The sequence below is a fragment of the Bubalus bubalis genome, chromosome 9, assembly GCF_019923935.1.
Source record: "Bubalus bubalis isolate 160015118507 breed Murrah chromosome 9, NDDB_SH_1, whole genome shotgun sequence".
Classification (NCBI taxonomy): Eukaryota; Metazoa; Chordata; class Mammalia; order Artiodactyla; family Bovidae; genus Bubalus; species Bubalus bubalis.
The window spans coordinates 29,276,864-29,300,096 of NC_059165.1; the positions used below are offsets into that span (position 1 = coordinate 29,276,864).

At 38.6% G+C, this 23,233-nt stretch overlaps 1 protein-coding gene across 4 annotated transcripts in view; it reads left to right on the forward strand.

Moving 5' to 3' along the window:
- Positions 1-10,067, forward strand: part of SSBP2 (single stranded DNA binding protein 2) — a 315,423-nt gene extending 305,356 nt beyond the window's left edge. For all 4 annotated transcript variants that reach the window (XM_025292262.3, XM_025292260.3, XM_025292263.3 and 1 more), the window contains one exon: positions 7,829-10,067. In XM_025292262.3, the coding sequence (XP_025148047.1) occupies positions 7,829-7,858 (30 nt within the window). In that variant the 3' untranslated portion in view covers positions 7,859-10,067. The remainder of the gene's footprint in view (positions 1-7,828) is intronic.
- Positions 10,068-23,233: the final 13,166 nt, after the last annotated feature.

Below are 23,233 nucleotides of genomic sequence, written 5' to 3' on the forward strand. Positions count from 1 at the left end.
CATTATTAAATCATGGAGGGTCTACCAAACCATGAACAGAATCAGAAGAGAAACCCTTCTGATCTCACCTTCATTTTGCCCTAATTCAACCTTTGCCAGAGATCAGAATTTGAAGCAGTAGCTTGTAGCATGCCTAACTTTTACCCAGAATAGCTGCTTCCCAAAATGGAACCCAAGATTGAGTGTTCTGTGGATTCTTTTACTTCTTGGTATTGACCTAGCACCTCTACCTGGGACAAGACTTCCTGTAATTTTAGACTTGACTTCTGTTAAAACTAGACATAAGATTACACTAATTTTTAGTTTGGCTTTTATTTGCATGCTATATATGATTAGTGGGGACAAGAAAGGTATACATAAACATTTATATTAAAAAAATCAAAAGATTAGCCCATCAGTGATGAGGAAACAGAAAAATGTGAGAAATTACGGAGTTTGTCATAACGCTTAGGGTTATAGGATTTTGTTTTTTTAGATCCTGGTTCTTTCACTAGTTTGCTTCAAGACTATGGACAAATTAATTTTAATTAGTTACTATTCTCTTTATCTAATTAGAGACATTAATTTCATTTTATGTTAATTCTTCCAGTAACAAAATTTTATAATTCAGTGAGGTATATGATAATTCAGTTCAATTAGACATGCGATGAGCCTGTAGTATGCAGAGCACTAGGTTAAGGACAAAGTATTCTGAAATAAACATAACACATCCCTAACCTCAAAGAATGCAATCTGATGGGGAAAATGTGTTCACACAACTAATTAAACCACGTGTCAGATCCACAAGTACTGTAATAGATAGAAACCATGTGTTTAAAGAGCACTGAGGAAATTTATCAGCTTTGTATTGGACAAGAAAACTTCTTTAAAGAGATCCCGTGTAACTCTAACTTTAGGGGCCGGGACGAGAGGAACTCTCCCCACTCTTCCTTCCCAGACCTTGTTGGTGACAGCTTGTTCGTCGGGGAGGGGCCAGCTTCATAGTGGGCATCAGAGTGCTTTTCGTGGTGATCAGAAAACCAGATAGAAAGGGAGTTTAAAATCTACTTTGTGTAAACACCAGCCTCGCCCTCTGGCCCCAAGTGAACTATGCACACACCAACCAGCACACCCCTTTGGGACTGTGTGCACAGCACAGAGAGCAGCTGAGCGGGGCTTCCCCCTCCCCTGGCCGGGCCTTGCTACCCTTGAAGCCAGGAAGCAGGTAAAATGCCAAGCTGCTATGCAGAGTTACAAAAAAAAAAACAAAAGCCAAACGCTCCAGCCTGTCTCCCCTCCCCTCTCTCCTGTCCCCACTAAAAAATCCCCCAAAGAGAACTACTTGGATGGGGGTGGAGAACCTGCCTCTGCCTAGAGTGTAGCGCAACCCTGGAAGCAGGTAGAGCAGCCCTGGAAGCAGGTCCACGCTGGCCACCGGCCATCCCCCCTTCTCCCTGCTGTGAGGGGTCTCCACTATGAATGACGCCCTTGTTATGGATTCTTCTATTACATTTTTGTTTGCACTTTAAAAGATCAAGAAACAGAGCAGAGAGGAGGAAGACAAAAGAAATTCATTGCAAATTGTAGTAGTATGTAGACATATGTGGACAAATGTAGTAAGGCCTTAAAGCCGTAAATAGACTAGGTATCTCTGCTAAGTTAGCTTTACTATCACAAGGAAAAGCAGAACTACTTAATGAATTCAAAAAGAAAACATTTCCCATGACTAAACATGCAAATCAGATTCTAGTGTTTAATGCACATAAAGTCTGTAAAGCCAAAATTTTTGAGCAGTCTGCCTTTTGAGTGTCAGTCTTTATTTTGAAGTTTAACCACAGAAGAAGCCTGGGAAAGAAGCAGACATCTATTAACTGATTGTTACAGACACTGTCCCAGTTATTTCATACATGCTGCTTAATACAATCCATATACAGATGGAAATGTCCACCCAAAGGCAGAAACCTTGAAGTGCCAACACACTTTATGTAGAAAAATGTGAACCAAAAAAAATAGAGCCACTATTCAAACTCTTTGGGGCGGGGGAGGAAATCATAAACAAGTCTTTGTTTCAAAAAACAAAGATGCCCCCTAGTGTTCAAACTCTAGAAAATGTTTGGTTTTGAAAACAATACAAAAAGGTTCAATTCAAAATAGTGCTTCATGCCTCTCAGGAGAAAGCAGTCTTATTTCTTGAATTAATTTAGCATAATACTTCGCCATAGCATTGAACTATAATCAGCTGAGCAAACATGCTGTTAAAATCATGTTGCCAAATAGGAATTATCAACAGGGCGGTAGATCATTTATTACCCTTACTGCCTTTTGTCTTTTTCTGCTATTGCAAAGAAATCGCATATGCCCCCATGTATTTTTTTGTTTACATAGCCACATACACACTAGATTTATTTCACTTTAGTTCATCTCATTATCTCTTATTTAATAAGAAAAGAAAATATCTAGATGCTTAGAAATAAACATAAGATCTGAAGTGTTCTTAAAGTGTATGAACGGAAACGCACATGCATTGGTTGAAGAGTTAATGGGTGCTTCCGATGAAGTCCATGGTACGTGAAGTGGGTATAATACATTCTCTAGTTCATGCTTTACGTGCTCAACCAAACACTGATGCAGTCAACAGCTTTGTAAGGCCAAAACTGTTCTCATCTGACGGAAGAGAGCCTGATGTCACAGCCTCCCACATAAACACTAGAACATGCCACGGCGCACTGATGCAGTGGCACAACAGAAGCATCGCGGTGTGGCCAGGACAGCGCGCCGCCAACGTTTCACGTCGCTAAGGGCTAGCAGCAGCAGCAGCAAGTACGATATCCCATTTAACACCTACTCTTTCTTTACTTCTGGAAAAAAATGTCAGCTGTTTCTCTTCTGCTTGAATAGCAATCAATAGCAAAATTCCTTTTTGCTTGCGCATTCTGTGCGTTTTCCTAGAAATTGTGTGATTTCCCTCAATCCCACTTAGTTGAAGCAGTTTCAATAAAGGCAACAGCAGATAAGTGGTTTACAGCCTTAGCAGTGCCAATAGCCCATCATTTATATAGACAGTTACACACAGTCTATTTTACGATTCCAAATATACTCAGAGCTTCATCTTACAGTCACTTGTACTTTCAAATTTTAAATTTTATTAGATGCTTGCTAATTTTTCTGAGTTGTGTTGCTTAGAGATGATGCTTCCATCCTTTCTAAATCTGGCCCTGACTTTCTCGGTGTGCCCTATTTTTCCACTCAGTTTCCTCCCTGCATAAACCTAACTCTCTTTAACTTCCCAATGAATCTGTAACAGATTCTCATTTTACTGTAAGATTTGCTTAAGACATTTGAAATACTACAGGTTTAAAATCTTAACAATTGCCAGTGTTAAGAAATAGGAACAACCAATAAACATGCTTGGTAGCAGGGAATGTGCTCATATATTTGTTTGCATATATGCATACTTTTAACAGTGTATAATTAGAATGAATACTATAATGTATTCTTAACAATATTACCTAATGTCACTTGACATATGAATGAACTGGAATAATCCTTATGAAAAAAGGATTCAGGGATTTTTAAAATCCGATTATTCAGGATGTGCATTAAATGAGATGGTCTGTAGAATTAATTATGACTTACCCAGAAAATTTTTCCAACATACCCTTTGAAGTCCTTTCAGAAAAGCTTTAAAGACTTTTACTGTTTGTAGATTGGCACAATATACCCATTAAAGTCTTTGTCTTTAAAATAATGATTGATGATCTTGCTGTGTTGTTTAAAATTAAATCCAGTTAAATTTTCAGGTCCTAAATTAGACTAGCTACATCTTAAGGGCTTAGTAGCCATGTGTGGCTAATGGCTGCTGTGCTGGACAGCACAGAATAGAACATATCCATCATCACAGAAGGTTCTGTGTGCAATATGACTGATTCACTGATTCTTACTATAAATAACAGTAGCCATAGAAAGCATCCCTGATCTGGGAAGATCCCCTGGAAAAAGAAATGGCAATTTCCTTTATTCTTGCCTGGGAAATATTCTCCAATATTCTTGCCTGGGAAATCCATGGACAGAGGACCCTGGTGGGCTACAGTCCATTGGGGTCACGAAGAGTCGGACATAACTTAGTGACTGAACAACAAATTAACTATGCCCATTTTGCCATATTCTAATGTTTTCTACTTTTAATAAAACATTGGTATCCATTTATCTTCTTGTATAGTCTTGCTCCTGAATGCCAAATACCAAAATATAATTGTTTGTCGAAGTCTATGGATAGCTTGTGGCAGCACCTGTCATTCCTTGTTGTGGAGATTTGCATGGTTTCTCCTGATGAGTTGGGGGCAGATCCCCTCCCAGCGCGGTCAGGGTGGGCTCCACTTCACAGATCCTTGTCTATGATTGTTTGGGGTTTGGGGCTTTATTTAACTTTGCTTTTTGCTGCCACTGTCAAGCTTAAAGGGGAAAACATTTTCTATCAGATTGAATCCCCTTTGTCTTTTCTAGCAGTCTCCCCTTTTATCAACCTACTCACTGGACTCCATCATGGAAAGTCAGTAACATGTCTAATTTAGCTTTTCTAGACTGAATGGAAATTTGAGGCTATTAAATGATTAACAAGTTGATTTTTTCTTGATTGGACCTGTGTTTAAAGGATTAACAATCCTCCTCTTAGGCCCTGGTGACCCGTTTTCAGGCCTAGTCATCTACTTTTACTCAAGATCAATGTGGGGTTTTGGGTTTAAGCCATAGATAAACTCTGATGCCTTTCAGTCCAGACTTCTGCCAGCTGAACCACTGTCGCCCTGCACTCTTCCCTGGGAAATCCTGCTTTCTCTATATTAACAAATCCATCCATATCTAGTCCACACCTTATACCTCATTTCTGATTCCTACACTGCCTTAGTACATCTGGAGTTCACATCATCTGTTCTCTCTGCTCCCTTTTCAGAAGGTTCATGCCCTTCTTCTCAGGATCATCATTGTTCCTGGGTAAGCCCTTGCAGAATGGACCAAACCCTCTCACTTTATCTGCCTCTTTGCATGAGGCACAATCATTAGTACCACATTAAAAGGAATTCCCTTTTGCCTTGGTCCTCAGTTCAGTTCAGTTGCTCAGTCGTGTCTGACTTTTTGTGACCTGTGAACTGCAGCACGCCAGACCTCCCTATCCATCACTAACTCCGGGAGTTTGCCCAAACTCATGTCCATCGAGTTGGTGATGCCATCCAACCATCTTATCCTTTGTCGTCCCCTTCTCCTCCCGCCTTCAATCTTGCCCAGCATCAGGGTCTTTTCAAATGAGTCAGTTCTTCATATCAGGTGGCCAAAGTATTGGAGTTTCAGCTTCAGCATCAGTCCTTCCAATGAATATTCAGGACTGATCTCCTTTAGGATGGACTGGTTGGATCTCCTTGCAGTCCAAGGGACTCTCAAGAGTCTTCTCCAACACCACAGTTCAAAAGCATCAATTGATGTACTGGAGAAGGGAATGGCAAACCACTTCAGTATTTTTTGCCTTGAGAACCCCATGAACAGTATGAAAAGGCCCTGGTCCTCGGTTTTTTGTAAAACTTATTTAAGAGCTCATATTTACATTGAATCTGGAAACCCCCTTCATCCAGAGACCATTCCATTTGTAGCAGATGCTTCTCGCATGGCAGATGATCTAGAATGTGTTGTCCAAGACAGAGGCCACCAGCTGCATTTAAATAAGTTCAAGATAAATCATGTTAAAATTTTAGTTCCTAGCCACGTTTCATGTGCTCAAGTTGCCACATGCGGCTAGTGGCTTTCGTGCTGGACACCACAGATTGTGGAACATGGCCACCACTGAAGCAAGTTCTGTTGGGCGATGCTACTCTAGAACTCTCCCATCACAGTCTATTCCTCAGGAGTATGAGGGCACATCACAGCACTGTTTACAGTAGCCCAGACATTTAGCAACCTAAATGTTCATCAACAGAGGAATGGATAAAAGCAGATGTGGTACCTATATACAATGGAATATTACTCAGCCATCAAAAGAATGAAATAATGCCATTTGCAGCAACATGGATGGACCTAGAGATTTTCATGCTCAGAGAAAGAGAAATATCATATGACATCCCTTACATGTGGAATCTAAAAAGAAATGATACAAATGAACGTACTTACAAAACAGGAAGAGACTCGCAGACTTAGAGAACAAACTTATGGTTGCCAAGGGTGAAGGATGGAGGAAGGGATAGTTGGGGAGTTTAGGATGGACATGTACACACTGCTGTATTTAATTTTTTTCTTAATCTATGTGTTGTACTGAAGTATAGTTGACATAGTGTTTCAGGTGCCCAGCAAGGTGATTCAGGTATACATGTACACGCATTTTTCAGGTTATTTTGCCTTATAAGTTATTACAAAATAGCGACTACTTTCCCTGTGCTATACAGTAAACCTTTGTTGCTTGTTGCATATCTTTTTTTTTTTTAATTAGAAATCTAGCATTTGTTCATACGAAGTCAAACAAATGGAATCCAAATGTCAAATTTTTTAGTTAGGTAAAAATTCATGTTTTCTAAAATATATATTATACATACTATTTACATATATATACACAAAAGCTTTTCTACTATGCTTGATAAAGGCTTGAGAAAGAACATCAAACAGAAAAGTGATGGAGAAATTGGAAAACAAACTAAATGGGAGCACTGAATATGAAATAGAAAAAGTGAAACAAACTAGAGAAAAGTAAAAGATCATCATAGAGTCCAGGTGTTTTTAAACATGGCTGCTCGTTAGAGACACATCTGGAGTTTTGGAGAAAAAATAATACCTGGGCCTTAAAGTAGATAACCAACAAGGACCTACATTATAGCACATGAAACTCTACTCACTTATGTGGCAGCCTGGAGAGGAGGGGAGTTTGGGGGAGAATGGATACATGTGTATGTGTGGCTGAGTCCCCTCACTGTCCCCCTGAAACTATCACAACACTTAATCAGCTATACCCCAATACAAAATAAAAAGCTTTAAACAAGCTTTTTATGAGGGTGTACTGGCATCATTATCAGAATAACTGTTCTATTTATCATTTATAAGACTATGTTTCCAAATTTCTGAAAGCCTCACCTCTACCAGCGGTCAGCCTCAAACTGACAAGTAGCACGTGGCAGCAGAGCCCCTACTTCCGCCCAGAAACGCTTGTGGATTGGGACTGGAGTCAGAGTTTCAGGGAAGTTTATATGCTGAAGTATAAATCAGACTCGTTAAGTATTGATATTTTTTCAGTGCTCTAGTGAGGATTTCTTATGGCCCTCTAGAAGTTCAATTATTAATCCAGCATTTACTGAGCACATTTCTGTGTTTCTAATAAATACATAGTTTTAAGGGGTTTATATTCAAACCTCCCAAAACCCCTTTAAGATTAATACTGTCATTAAGCAGAATTAACAGGTGAGGAAGCAAGCACCGAGAGGCTAGTAGCCTCCCATCTTAACCAAGCTAGCAGAAAACGAAGACTAGCCTGCCCCTCATACTTATTTCATGTGGTTCGACCTTGGACTAGATTTTTGCCCTAGTTGTTCCAAGGGCCCATAAAACCTGAATCTGGCTAGAAGAAAAAAAGCTAAGGGACCAGGTAATTAACCCCCTACGCTCAGAGAGAGGACAGGACTGGTTGCTTTCCAGAGGAAATAGTTAACATTTCAGGACAGTCAATTCTATATAATTTACTCTTTTCCTGCTTTCTAAATTTTTATGGTGTATTAAAAGCTGGTTCATAAAAAGCATTAAAATTCACAGTTACTATTGTTTACCAAGAGGGATGTCAGTGGCCTGTAGAATTGTTGTTAAAATATGGATTCTTCTCTCCTAGTACTCCCCTAGCATGACAATGAGTGTGTGATCCATTACCAAGTCTCCTCATGGAAACCACAGTGAGTCAGCCCTCCACAGAACTACTACGGAAGAAAATTATTCATCACAGTGTACAGTTAAACAAAGGAATCTCAGTCACACCAAACCAACCTTTTTATTTCCTGCTCTCTCCCCTATTTTGTGAAGAAAGCGGGTCCAAACGTGATTCGAACAACTGTACGGAGCGGCACATTAGAATTGCCCTCAACTGAACTGCAAATGATTATCTGTGTATGTATATGTGTGGGAAAGAAAATGTATTGTATGTGCGTATGTTATATGGACACATGCACATACATGCATTGACCCACAGGACATTGTAAAATACTATCACATGACATCTTAAGTAGAAATGAGTAGGGACTTTTATTCCATCCTTTTTTTCACGTTTACATTTTAATTATTAAAAGTTGCTCCTGCCCCTCCCTGAACTATTTTGTGCTGTGTATATCACTGCTTTATATAAGTTATTTTTTAAGGTGAACTCAGATGTTATGGTTTTGTAAATGTCTGCAATCATGGATAGGAATAAAATCGCTTATTTGAGAGCTTTCATTAAATTCGCGTGTGATGCAAGTTATCCTGTGAATGACAACATGTACTAAGAAAAGAAGTGTGTCTTCATCTTTATGTCAAATCAAACAATTTCTCAGTAACCTTCAGTGAGTACTTTTGTACTTTTTATGTAGGAAAAAACTTCAAATCAACAGAAGCTTAGCTGGGCCTAACAAAGTATATTTCTGCAGTAACTGCTCTAGGTGGAATTCTTGATTTGGCTTAGATGATACAGAAAATCAGTAATTAGCCGCAGTTGCTTAAACCATAGCAATAAAGTGCCAGGGGTCATCATATTTTTAGCAACACATTTTCTCTGTAACACGATAAAGCCCAGACGTAGTAACTATTTGCTTGAATTAGTCACTTGTCACCAGGAATGCTAGAGCTCAGTTTTTTAATAAGATACTAATGTGAAATGGTGCCTCATTTTTATTCAGACTTCTTGTGAACATTTTCACATAGACACTGCAGAGAGATACATTCAAATGATTGAGGCTTTTAGCACAAGGGAGAAGGAAAATTTTAATCACACCCCAGGGGTTCTGGAGTGCCACTTCTCTACCCCTGTATCTTACTAGTGGCAGAATTGACGGTGTCCCTACTCACTGGCAGCAAAGCAGGTGCTGTGTTCCCAGGATATAGGACTTTTATTAGAGGGAAATTATTGTAGTCATTGACATCAGTCATATGTATCTACTTCGTATAACTGTTCAGAAAACATTAGAAAAATTTAAACAAAACACTTCGCTTATGAAAACACATTGCTCTGTGGCCCTTTCCAGATCTTGTGTGTTTCCTGTGTTCCATCATACATGTAAACACCAAAGTTATAATAGAAAAAGTGTGAAGACCAGCTTTAGACTCTGAAAGCTAAGATGCTGGTCCTTCCTGTTAAAATTGTAAACAACTATATATCCAAACTCAAGAGATTTTGAAAAGCATTGTTTAATCTCAGGTAAGGGGCATCCATCTTTCTGGAGGCAAATGGTCTCTAAAGTGACACTTTGGCATTATATTTACTCATCATTGATCCTAGATGACTGACTTCTCTCAAATCCACAAGGATTTATTCCTTCTGAAAATAAAGATTTTTGCCTGTGCATGACAGGGCTGCTAGGCAGAACTGTTAAAAGGGGAAAAGGAAGTTGAATTAAAATTTATGTTCCAGATTTAAACTAATCAAACTAGTTGCCATTAATCACACATTGTGCAGGGGCTAGGACTGCACACTGGAGAGCAGCTTCAGGCTCTCAAGCTGCAGACAGGCTTTCATGAAAAATTCAGACCACGAGGTCTGTAACTCAAGCCAGGGTAGCCTGGAGATGACACCTTGTACAGACACGTGAATTTTCCAAGGATAATTTTAATTTTCACTTTGTGATAGTTGTGTGAACACTGACGGTCTTGTGATAAGCTTAATCTTATAATGCTAGAATTTTGAAAACTTTTGTTGACTCTTTTCTCCATTGTTACTGATCTTGAATTTCTTTTATTTGCCTTCTAAGAAGGTATTGTTTCTTATTATCAAAGAATCGTGAGCATGATTTTACTTGCTCTCATTTGGGGGGTAATATTGGAATGTGGATGGCAATATGGGTCCCGTTATTTCTAGCCTATTTGGTTAAAAAAAAAAGTAAAAACCAAGGTATAGCAATCAATTCAGCTTAAGTATTTTTTCTTGTCTTGGAACCCAGATTAAAAATAGCTAGTCTTTTAAGTTCCTGACAGTTGAAAATTTGAAGAAGCTGTATTCAAGAAAACCAGAGAATAAGGACACATAATTCTAACATCAAATAATTTTCTCATCCACCAAATGGAAAACAGTATATCTGTATATTAATTTTGTTTAGGTGTTGAATCATTTAAACCTTATCCTTTTCTCTTTTCACCTCATGCATTTGTGTTGATCTTTATGTATACTACCCTTTCCTGAGTTACTTTTAACATTTCATCTCACAGTAACATTAGTAATTCTTGCCTACATTGAACATATAAAATATACATGTGTAATATAAAAATAAATAGGTGAAAACATTAATTCTTATCACTCTGCTTTGCGTTCTGCCTAACTCACCATAGTTGAAAACATATGTCAAGTTATCTCTAAGGTATGTATGTCTTTAATCAGCTGTCTTTCTTATAGCAAAATTGCACATGGGAACAGAGTCTGGAGGTACCATTGATCTGGTAACAACCCACAGCTTTGATGGGTGAATGTTAGTGCTTCTTCCCAAGTGTTCCAGTTTGGACTCAGTTTCTGATGAACAAGAATTACATAGCTAAGAATCTGAGGTTAAGATTTCTCTATGGCCAGAAAATTAATAAATCTGCTCTGTGAGTCATGGAAAGTGCCTACAACAATCATTTCTCTCCAGGAATAAAATAGTGAAAATGTCCATGTCTTTTTTTATGATTCTCTAAGCTCTCTGAACTCTGTTGCATTTCATAGGCTCATTCAGTTAACATTCTTCCTGTGGTTTGAAAGAGCAAATGAAAATAAAGGAGTTCAGTTTGAGAAATGTGGAAGCCCTACATCTGTCCATACCTTTTCTCTATCATTTCATTCTGTGAATATATAGCAAAGCATTTAGTACTGAGCCCTTGGCAAAAAGTTTTTCACAGTCCTTAATGCCATGAAGTCTTGACTGGCCTTTTTCTTCATGCCCCCCTCCCAATCTCGCATCCTCCGGTAGAAATAAAAAGTGAACATTTTTACCTTCTCAGCCCTTGCAGTTTTCTTCATACAGTACACAGTTTTTCCGGGGGAAAAACATTGCCGTTTCCACGTTTAGATTGTCACTGTTAATTGTGTCAGTGAACCATACCTTGAGAAATACTGGAAAGGTGAACCACTATCAACACACTTCCATTTGGCATATTAAACTTGTGTGTGTGTGTGTACATGTGTGTTGGGGGTAGCAATGTGAAGTTTGCTCACAAAACACTTCCATTATGACTTGGATTGTGCTATAGCCCAACTGGTAACTATTAATTCCTTCCTCTGTGTTTTATTTCAATGGTAAAAATTAGCTGATTTAAGTCATTTGGGATGGACAGAGTAATGGAAACTATAAACAGATGGCCTTGCCTGCTTCACATCCCGTGCTAGCTTGTCCACATTAGGCTTTCTTACGAAGGCACTGCATCTAAAGGTAAGAGCATAAGGGACCGCCTAAATCCTCGGGCACTTCACTGCCACGAATTGTGCAATAATTACAGTCTTTCGATGTAGACATTTGTTTACATTTGTTTAGAAGAAATTGAATTGACATTCATCTGTTTCACCACAAATGTCAACTTTACCCATGGACTGTAATTCAGATTGAAAGGAAGGACCTACAGATGAAAACACCTGAGACCTCTTAATTACTTTTCTGAACTTTGTGCTAAAGAGAAATTCTCAATTGAGTAAGTCTCCTAAGGAGTATTTCCTCTAAGTTCCCCATGTTAACTTAGTGTAATGGTCTTCCTGAATAGAAGAAAAATAATTTCTATAAGTAGTTTAATGTAAATACTTTTGCTGTCTACATACCTTAAATATGTAGACAAATATATAGATACTGTAAAGTTTCAAGTGGGATTAAGTCTTTTCATGTATAGAATTACAGTTTATCTTCCACCACCACCCCTTGTGGATTTCCTGTCTTCAGGACTGGACTCACTCCAACTATCTCAGTCATTGAAATGTAATATTTTCCTGGAAATATTTGGCATTTCCATTTTTTAAGTAAGATGTGCAATTAGCATGACAAAGGCAAGTATTAATATTCCTAGAAAAAATATTTATTCCCAGAACTTATTTGCAGTTAACATTAAAACTTTATCCCACTTTCTCTTTTGTGTGTGCCAAATGACCTCAGTATATTGCCCAGAAAATGAAATTTGGATTCTTCATCGTGTTCTCAGAACACAAGACAATGTGTTATTATCTAAATTACTATCATGTCCTGACAGGTAAATGCAATTAATCATCTACTTATTAGAAAACAATTCAAATAACCTTTCCAGTTCACATAATTTGAAAGTAAATCTACTTTAACCTTAGCAACACCTTAGAAATGCTTTTAATATAAACAACAGGTTCAAATATGTATGTGACTTTCTGTTGTATTTCAGAATAATTATCCATGCATTGAAACAATTAAAAAAAACTTAGCAGAAATTATATGTTATAATGAATAAAGAATATGGTGTTTCAAACATGAATGGACAAGTCTTTACAAAGAAGATTCTTTTATAGCCATCAGCTTATTGTATTGTTTAACTGTGATTTTAAGAACTTAAGATGTTTTCTTACTACATGTATTTAAATGTTACTTATAATGTCTTCCTGGAAAAACAATTATTTGTAAGGTTTTTATAAATGCACAATTAATGTATAAATATAGTTGGAATCTGGGATGACTCTTCGTAATCTACTATTTTTCATTCTACCATGGCCACCAGCTACCTGATACATTTTGTAAATTTAACATCTTCCTGTGTGTGTGTGTGCACGCACATGCATGCACACATGTGCATTATTACATTTTCAAATGGATTTATCTCTGTTTTTGTAAAAATATCTGAGCTATTCATGTAGTAGGAAAGGTTGCCATAAAGATGTACATAAATATCCATTAATTTCACACATTTTCACATTTAATGTTAAAAATGCAGTATTTCATTTACAGTTTCTACCTTTTCATTGCTAGACTAACTTTATTACTTATTGAAAAAGTAAAGGAAATTGTTCATATAAAACTAGCACAAATGCTTTCTGAATATAAGAATTGTAACTAATGTGGACATCTGTGTCTCTAATTGAATTAGACGTTCTGCTTTATGTAAAACCAGCAGTCTTGTATCAGAGAATTTATTTATGTGCATTTAAATAGGTTATGATAAGTGTCTAGCTTTTTATAGTCAGATAACTAAACTTTGACTACCACAAAGTAAGTGATATTATTAGCAAAATTAATGGATAAAAGTTCAGTATTTTATTCCAAGTAGGATTACACATAATGCAGAAATCTGAAGTTACTATGCACATAATTCATGTAACATTATGCTTCTCAAGTACATTCATCTTTCTAATGAATTTACACAGATTGTCACCTCAGTTCACCCTGAGCATTTATTTACCCACATAAAAATTCTGAAGTAGGTTCTGTGCACAGCTCTATAGATAAGAATATAGGAGGAGGATGGTCTATAATTGAGGTTAAAAATAATTCATCCTAGGTATCAGTGGAAATATATAAATTATTTTTTCAATAAATTCTTAAAAATACTGCTTCTGTAGTATTTAAGAGGATTTAATGTTAATGATTTCTAGAGCATTATGGTTTTGATCCAAATGGGGTCTTCTAGTTCAGTGATGCCACACATTTGTACATAGTGTTTAGAGAGGGGAAAACTGTAAATCCCATTGGTTAGACACCTTACTGAGCTAGAGGTTACCTCAAGTAACTTATTAAAATGACAGTTTTAGCAAGATGTCTGGATTTCTGGCAGATAGAAGGTAGGTAGCAAGGCAAGAGAAGAGTCCCTGAATATAACTAGCATCCTACAACAAAGAACTTTTTCAGAAGGTGTTGAAATATTTCTGATTGTATGAAAGTGGCTATTCACGGCAGTAGCATCATGTAGGTTCAGAACAAGAGTAACATAGATAAACAAAAGTCGGTAGAATTAGTTTAATTTCTCCTCAGCTCCTTCTGGTGAGTGAGATAACAGTAAAAGAGTGGGAAAGGAAGGGTGAGGGGCCGGATGCACACCCAGTCCCACACAGTAAGACTCATCGAGTGTTCCCATAGCTCAGTGTATCCCTCAAGGTGAAATAAACCCTGTACATAGAAAGGCATAAAAATTAAAAAGAAATTATACAAGTTTTATTCCCTACAAAACCTGTCTGATGAAAAATATGGTAGTGCTTTTTAGAAAGCCCTCAAGTCAATAGACATTACACGTACAAGTGTGATCTGTCTCATTCAGTTTGCAAAGTTTCCCTTGAAGTCTGTGGGGCTCAGCTTGGCTACAGTTGCATTTCTCTTTGCATTTCTCAAATTTTCCTCACATGATTGTATCTTTGCATCTTACAGCACATAATTCTTGATGGTAATAGGAAGGAAGCTCTTGATATCTACTCATGTCACATGGAAAACTTTGCTTTTAAGTGTGCTCACAATATAATCTTGGTTATCACATATAAAATACAAAAATTTGAATACAATTTGTAAAAGAATTCAGTGTTTCTTGTTTTTGTAAATATTGTTTCAGGGAAAGAAATAGTTTAAGAATTGAAAAGTCATAAGTATTCTCTTGACAGTCTTATTGGTGCTCACTGTTTCATCATCAAGTTAGTTATCATTCACTTATGACTGAAGGGATGTTACACATATTTAACAGTCTCAAAATTGTTTTAATAGAACACATGTATAAATCATGGAAAGTAATATTCATTTTAATTTTGAGAACTCAGCATGGTATTTTAACAAGCAGTTACTAGCCAAATGTCATATATTTAATTTATCTTTGAGAAGTATTACCTAGGTACAGTTTTTTGTTCAGTTGAAAAACCTCCAGAGAACTGAATTTATACCCATTGAAAAAGACAATACAGTGAACACATAACAAAGATAATAAGCCAGGTATGAAAGTGTTGCATGAAAATAGAGCACCAGCAATTGCAAGAGACACATCTCACCAGAGAAGTTCTCAAACTATAATACCCAGTTCAGAATTGAAATGCTCAATGTAAAAGTTAATAAGAAATTGATTGACCCCAATAACCAAATCAAAACCAACACAGGAGCCATATCTAGTTGACCATAGGTGGATTAATAAGACCACTGTCAGTATTTCTAAGATAATTATCTCCACAAAACTCAGACGATAACCAAATTCTCAATATTGAGACATCAGTGTTTAAAAATTTTGCACTTAAGCAAAAATTCCTTTTGAAATAGGCAACACAGTCTTCTCAGTTTCTTCCCAAAAAGGAGTAATGCCGAAAGATTTGCGGTTGTAAAACTACACGGTCCGGTGAAGCTCAGTTTAGACTGTAAAGCATTTGAAGTTCAAATCTCTACAGAACGTGTATGCTACAAGTATCTCTAAAATGAACCTTATAAATCATCTCAGGGGCAGTGATCTGGGGTGAGTAGAAGTCTGGCAAACTGTCACTGGTTACTCCTCAGATGACTTAAAACCTTGTCTAATAAGGCATCCACTACTGTATTTTCAAATTTTAGAAAGATTTGCATAGTGTTTCTGTGTACAAGTTACTGAACTGTGCATCTGCAAAAATGAATAACTAATATCAACCTTTTTCCCTTCACGTATCCAGAAACAATTTTGTTGTTTTGCTCTGGCAGTCAGCACTTTGGAAAACATGAAATGTAGATTGCGAAAGTGTCTCTTTCAGATTACTTCAACCTTCATTTGAAGCCTGTTTAAAATAAAATCTCTTTCTGGTTCACTTGGCAGTATTATTTCTCAAGTTTGCCATGACATGAGTTCTTGCACTGGGTCTCAAAAATTGAGGTCCCCAATTGTGCATTAAAGAGGCACTGGAAATATACAGTCCTATCTTGCTGAAGAGCAGTTTTGGAGCAGACAGATAATTCAGTCACATATATTTTCCATTTGAGTTGCGCAAATAGATGTTCTTACTCCTAATAAGTAGGAAATTGGCATTTACCAAAATCACCTAACTGCCACATAAACTTCAGAAGTAAATGCGTACAGTTCCCTAACCTATTGTGGTGGATTTCCTCCCACTAAAGACAAAAATTTATGCTATAGGCTTTATATTACAGATTGCTTTGTGGTGGATGTTGATTCTGCTTGCCAAAAATAAGCGTTATGACTCCAACTGTTTTCAGATAGAAATGCCAACAATTAAAACACTTCAAATCTATTTCTGGCATAAAAACACATACACAAAAGAAAGGACTCAACCAAAAGAACTGTGAAAAATACCTAAGTAATTTGGGACTTGGAGAGAGTCCCAAATATATGTGCTAACAGTAATTTATTAACATTTCAACTTTCAAACTCTATGGGGGTAAATGCTTATTTTACAAATAGAATATTTCGCCATTTGATTAAAAGTTGAAAATCAACATAAATATTCAGAATGCATTTAGAGTTGAAGACATTTCTTAGTTACTTGGCCACGAATTTTTGTTTTCGGTGATTATGTTAAAAGAATATATGGAAAAAATTTGGGCTTAATTATAAGAAATCAGAGGTCTGAGAGGTTCAGATCTATATGGCAGAGTATGAGGATGTGAAGCGCACCTCCCCTGATGAACACATCAAAGATAATCTACATGTGGGACAGTTTTCACTGCAAACTGGCGGAAGGACTCCTGTACAACCAAGGCTCTAAGAAAGATACACAGGTAATCAGGTAGGAAGAGAAGGAAAGCAATAGCATTGGAACCTGTGCCACTGGGCGGGGACTCAGAGGAAAAGGGGGAATAAGTGGGGAAGCGGGGAACCTACTCTGGGGAGTGAATGGTTGGAGCCACAGATTGGGCCCTCCAGTGCTGGGGTCCTACTTGGAGGAGACAAATCCCCTCAGCCAGCTGGAGGACTGCCAGGACTAACAGAAGAGCCGTGGAGAGCTGAACTCTCCTGGTAAGGCGCGCACATCCACTGCCTGTCCCTGAGGCAGGACAGAGAGAGAGGTTCGATGTGGTCACTGCTGGGTCTCCTGCAGCCACCTTGCTGCACTGGCCATCCTGAGCCAAGCCAACGCTCCAGCCCCCCTCACATCCCTCCCCAGCGCATCACAGGATCTGGAGGAGCCATGACCAGGGGAGAGACGTGACCCGGCCCTCGGGTGGAGCCCGGGTGAGAGGGCAGTGCCCGTTGTTAGTGATCTCACAAGCGGCACATTAGAAGGCGCCGAGATCTCTGACGGTGGCCACTCCACCACCGCTCATCCCCCAATACATGCCAAGAGTCGACATGGGCCCTGCCCGTCCTCTGGAGCAATTCTACACAGGGAAGGGGTGTGGAGGCTGGGGGCAGTGACTGGCGGTGAGGGACAAAGGGGACTTACATGGAGGCTGCATCCAAGCAGAGTGAAGGTAACAGCTGTGGACGCCTGTAAAGGCAGCACACGGGAGGTAACTCAGGCCTCCGCCAGCAGAGGGCATATAGTGAGAGCCTGCACAGGCCCCACCTGCTCCAGCACTCCCCCACCCCGGGGCAAGGGTCACAATGAGGGGGCGGGAGCAGACGGGCTCAGACCCAGCTCTGGGACTCCTGACAGCCACCGAGCCAAGGGGAAGTCATGCTCAGCACCACTCTAGCCACTCCATCTCTAGCCCCACCGCCCACTGAGGCGATAGCTACAGCGGACCCTGAAGAAAGATGTGACTTACATCCCTGTCTGATCTAGCTCATTCACCAAAGGTACTGGACACACCAGCTCTTATGCTCCCACATAAGAACACCCCTTCAAAACCACAGTAGCTAACTTTCACCTATACTCACAGAGGCAGAGAAATTAAGCAAAAATCCAGATGAACTACTCTCAATTGAAACAGAGCAAGAGAAACCCCCTCAAAACAATGAAACAGAAATAAACAATTTACCAACTAAAGAACACAAAGTATCAGTAATATTTGGGTAATATGAACTGAGTAAAGAATTGATGCACACAGTGAACACTTGAACAAAGTACTAGAAAATAAATACTTGATCAGAAATGAAGAATTCAACAGCTGAAATAAAATACACACTAAAAGAAATGAGCAGCAGATTGACACAGAAGAACGCATAAGTGACCTGGAAATAGAACAGTGGAAATCACCCCACCAGAATATCTTAAAAAAAAAAAAAAAATTTTTTTTTAAGTGAGAACAATTTAAGAGCTCTCTGGTATAAAGTTAAGCATACCAACATTCACATTGTAAGGGTCCCAGAGAAGAGAGAAAAAGGAATCAAAAATGTATTTGAGGAAATTATGACTAAAAAGTTCCCCCAAATCAAGAAGGAAACAGATATCCGGGTACAGGAATCACAGAGGGTCCCAAAAAAGATGAACTCAGACCTACATCAAGACATAACAGAATCAAAATAGCAAAAGAGACAAAGTTCTAAAGGCAGCAAGAGAGAAAACAAGAGTTGTATACAAGGGAATCCCCACAAGGCTGGCTGCTGGTTTCTCTGCAGAAACTGTAGGCCAGAAGGGAGTGGCATGATACCTTCAAAGTTCTGAAAAAGAAAACCGTAACCTAGGTCACTAAACCCAGCAAGATTATCATTTACAATAGAATGAGAGATAAGGAACTTCTCAGATAAGGAAAGACTAAAAGAGTTGATCAACATTAACTGCTGCTAAGTCACTTCAGTCGTGTCCGACTCTGTGTGACCCCATAGACGGCAGCCCACCAGGCTCCCCTGTCCCTGGGATTCTCCAGGCAAGAACACTGGAGTGGGTTAAAAGAAAAGTCACAGGATCTTATCTAAGAGGAAAAGAGGCAAGTATCTATGGGAAAAGGAAATTTCCTTGAGGAAAGGCAAATATACTATAAGGACTGAGGATCAACCACTTAACCACAAAGATTAAAAGACAAAAAAGTATAAAATCATCTACAACAAAATAAAACTTACAGCAAAGCAAACCACTGGAAAAAAAAAGTCAGCCTATCAATGGGGAGAAATTATTTGCAAATGTGACTAACAAGTAAATTCCAAAATATATGAACAGCTCATACAATTCAACATTGAAACAACCCAACTTAAAATTGGGCAGAAGACCTGAATTGACATTTTTTTCTGAAAAAGACAGAGAGATGGCCAACAGGCACATGAGAAGATGCTCAACATCGCCAATCAGAGGCATGTAAATAAATCGAAAGGATAATGAGATAGAACCTCACACCTGTCAGAATGCTTACCATCAAAAAATCTACAATAATATTGGCAAGGATGTGGAGAAAAGGAAACGCTCATACACTGTTGGTGGGAATGTAGATAGTGCAGTCACTGTGGGAAATTGTATGGATGTTTCTCAAACGAAAACAAAACTACCATATGATGTAGCAGTTCTACTCCTGGTATATATCCAGAAAAGATGAAAAAACTAATTTGAAAAGATACACGCACCCTAGTGTTTGAAGCAGCACTACTTCCAGTAGCCATGATACAGAAGCGACACAAGGAAGTGCCCATCAAGAGACAAATGGAGAAAGAAGAGATGGAGTATACATACGATGTTGTCACTAAATCATGTCCATGACTGTAGCCAGCCAGGCTCCTTGGCCCATGGGCGTTCCCAAGCAAAAATATTACAGTGGATTGCCATTTCCTCCTCCAGAGGATCTTCCCGACCCAGAGACTGAACCTATATCTCCTGCACTGGCAGGCAGATTCTCTACCACTGAGTGACCTGGGAAGCCACCACAATGTCATATTATTGAAACATAAAAATGAATGAAATTCTGCCATTTGTCATAATGGAAATGAACCTACAGATTATGCTTAGTGAAATGTTAAGACAGAGAAAGACAAATAGTACATGATATCACTTATATACTGAATCTAAAAAATACTACTAATGAATGTACATAGCAAAACAGAAATACAGATACAGAAAATAAACTAGTGACTCCCAGTAGGGTGGGAAAAGGAGCATGTTAGGGGACATAGGATCAAGAGATACAAACTGCTGTGTATAAAATAGATAAGCAAGAAGGATGTGTTGTACAGCACAGGGAAACACAGACATTATCTTGTAATAACTTTTAATGGAGCATAATCTGTAAAAGCACTGGGTCACTATGTGGGACATCTGAAACTAATATAATATTGTAAGTCAAGTATATTTCAGTAAGAAGAAATTAGAGATTGAAAAGAACTGGGTTTTTAAGATGTTTGTATATAGAACTGTTTCAACCGGAAAGCATAATCTGCACATTTCTAAGAAGCAAACAGAATTAGATTAGTTTCCCATTAGTTAAACTTTATCATCCTAAGACATTTAGCCAGCATACAGAGATGAGAAGTTGGCTGTGTGAAGTTCACTTTGACCTTTACATTCCAGCAGAGATGAGACCAGAGGAGTCTTGCTGCAAACAACCAAGAAACGTATGTGCAAGGTTGGCTCCTCTGTCTTCCTTTGAGGTAATTCCATCCATCTATGCAACCTGAGCACACTCCTTTTCCTGCAGTTAGAATTTGACAGATTCTGCCTTCATTACAAAAATGTGATTTTTCAAGTCACGTTTAAGGCAAAGAGGATGAATTAAGATGAGGGTATGAGGGTTTCCCTGGTGGCTCAGTGGTAAAGAATCTGCCTGCCAATGAAAGAGACATGGGTTCGATCCCTGGAACAGGAAGATTCCACATGCTAAGGAGCAACTAAGCCTGAGAGCCACAACTGTTGAGCCCATGTGCAACAATCACTGAAGCCCGAGTACCCAGAGCCTGTGCTCTGTAACAAGAGAAGCCACCACAATACAAAGCCCTCACACAGCATCTAGAGAGTAGGCCCACTCACTGAAACTAGACAAAAGCCCTCCCAGCAGTGAGGACTCAGCATACCCTAAAACAAAATAAATAAATAAAATGATTTTTAAAAGATAGGGGTATGAGAATGGAAACTTCAAGAAGGGGACTTTAAAAAAATCTATTTTCCTTTCATAATAGAAGAGTACATAGAAAGGAACAGGTCAATGAAGAAATTAGTTATCCAAGCAAAGAGCCTCTTGATGAAGATGAAGAGGAGAATGAAAAGGCTGGCTTAAAACTCAACATTCAGAAAATTAAGATCATGGTATCTGGTCCCATCACTTCATGGCAAACAGATGGGGAAACAATGGAAACAGTGGTGAACTTTATTTTCTTGGGCTCCAAAATTACTGCAGATGGTGACTGCAGTCATGAAATTAAAAGACACTTTCTCCTTGGAAGAAAAGCTATTGACAAACCTAGACAGCATATTAAAAAGCAGAGATATTACTTTGACAACAAAGGTCCATCTAGTCAAAGCTATGGTTTTTTCCAGTAGTCATATATGGATATGAGATTTAGACCATAAAGAAAGCTGAGCACTGAATAGTTGATGCTTTGAATGGTGGTGTTGGAGAAGACTCTTCCGAGTCCCTTGGACTGCAAGGAGATCCAACCAGTCCATCCTAAAGGAAATCAGTCCTAAATATTCATTGGAAGGACTGATGCTAAAGCTCCAATACAGTATCGTGCATCGAACCTGGATGCTTGGGGCTAGTGCACTGGGACAACCCAGAGGGATAGTATGGGGAGGGAGGAGGGAGGAGGGTTCAGGATGGGGAACACATGTATACCTGTGGCGGATTCATTTTGATATTTGGCAAAACTAATACAATTATGTAAAGTTTAAAAATAAAATTAAAAAAAAAATCTCCAATACTTTGGCCACCTGATGCAAAGAACTGACTCATTAGAAATGATCCTGATGCTGGGAAAGATTGCAGGCAGGGGAAGAAGAGGACGACAGAGTATGAGATGGTTGGATGCCATCACCAATTCAATGGACATGAGTTTGAGCAAGCTCTGGGAGTTGGTGACAGACTGGGAAGCCTAGTGTGCTCGAGTTCATGGGGTCACAAAGAGTTGGAACCAACTGAGCAACTGAACCGAACTGAAGCATGCATTATCATGATCAAATGAAATCTAACTTGTTTAATCAGAAATTCCTACAACTTTTGGAAGTAGAATTACATTAAATCATGTCTATATGTCTTTCTCATTTGGGGGTTCTGTTATCTCTAGTACCTACAATTAGTCCTTGTAATTAAGGTATATGTAGAATTATTTTAAAAATTAATGTACCTTCATAAATAGTTATTAGTGTAAAAAGGATTAATGTGGTTCTTGAAATGACTACTTTATTCCTTAAGGAATAACTCTGGCACTGGTAAGAAAAGATTCCAATCTTTTCTGAAACATTATTAAGACAAAAGAAGACTCCAGGAAAACATAACTAACTAAAAGCCAAGCTGATACAAATCTTATACTACTGTGGCAAGTGATAATGGCACCTCACAATCACTGCAATCTTTCCTGTAATGAATGATTACAGTTTGATTAAAGAATTCCATTTCTCCATTAAGCAATCTTTCAAGATGTTTTGCTCTGGGGCTAACTACTCTCCTCGCCTCTACCACAAGACCCATTATTTACTTTCAAGCCCATCATTTACATTCAGTTAACAGCAGTCTTCCTCGACCTCTTCCTACTTGTATCCCTCCCCATGGGTCCCTCCAGTCCTGTTACAGGAGCAATGTTAATAAACACATACCACCGAATCTGCAACAGGTGGTTCCTTAGTCAGTATAGCACACACTAACAGCCTGCTCAGAACGAAGCCCCATTGCCTGCCTCCTTTGTACCAGTCCCCCGGTCTCCGTCAGTTCCCACAGAGACCCACGGAACTTTTAGCTGTTTTAAGTTTTACCCCCAACTTCTTTAGTTTGCATTGCATCCATTTGGTGTTTGTTTTTCAGGGTGTTTTTCCCCCTTTTATTTTATTTCATATCAGGTAGGCATATGACCCTTGAAAACCCTGAGTTCACTCTGGGTTTTTTATTCCACATCTTGTAGCACTGAGACAAATATCTACTAATATCTTATATATTAGCTTTGATTGAATATTGTAAGTGTTTAGTTTTCTTCCCAATGTTTTCAAACAATGAGGAAGAGGAGGGGAGGGTGAGAGTAAGCCCTTTCCTCTTTCATTATTGATTCTCTACATGGATGAAATGTGAACTCCTTGCTTTATAACAAGCCACCTCCACCTCTTCAATCAACAGTTCCTCAGTGT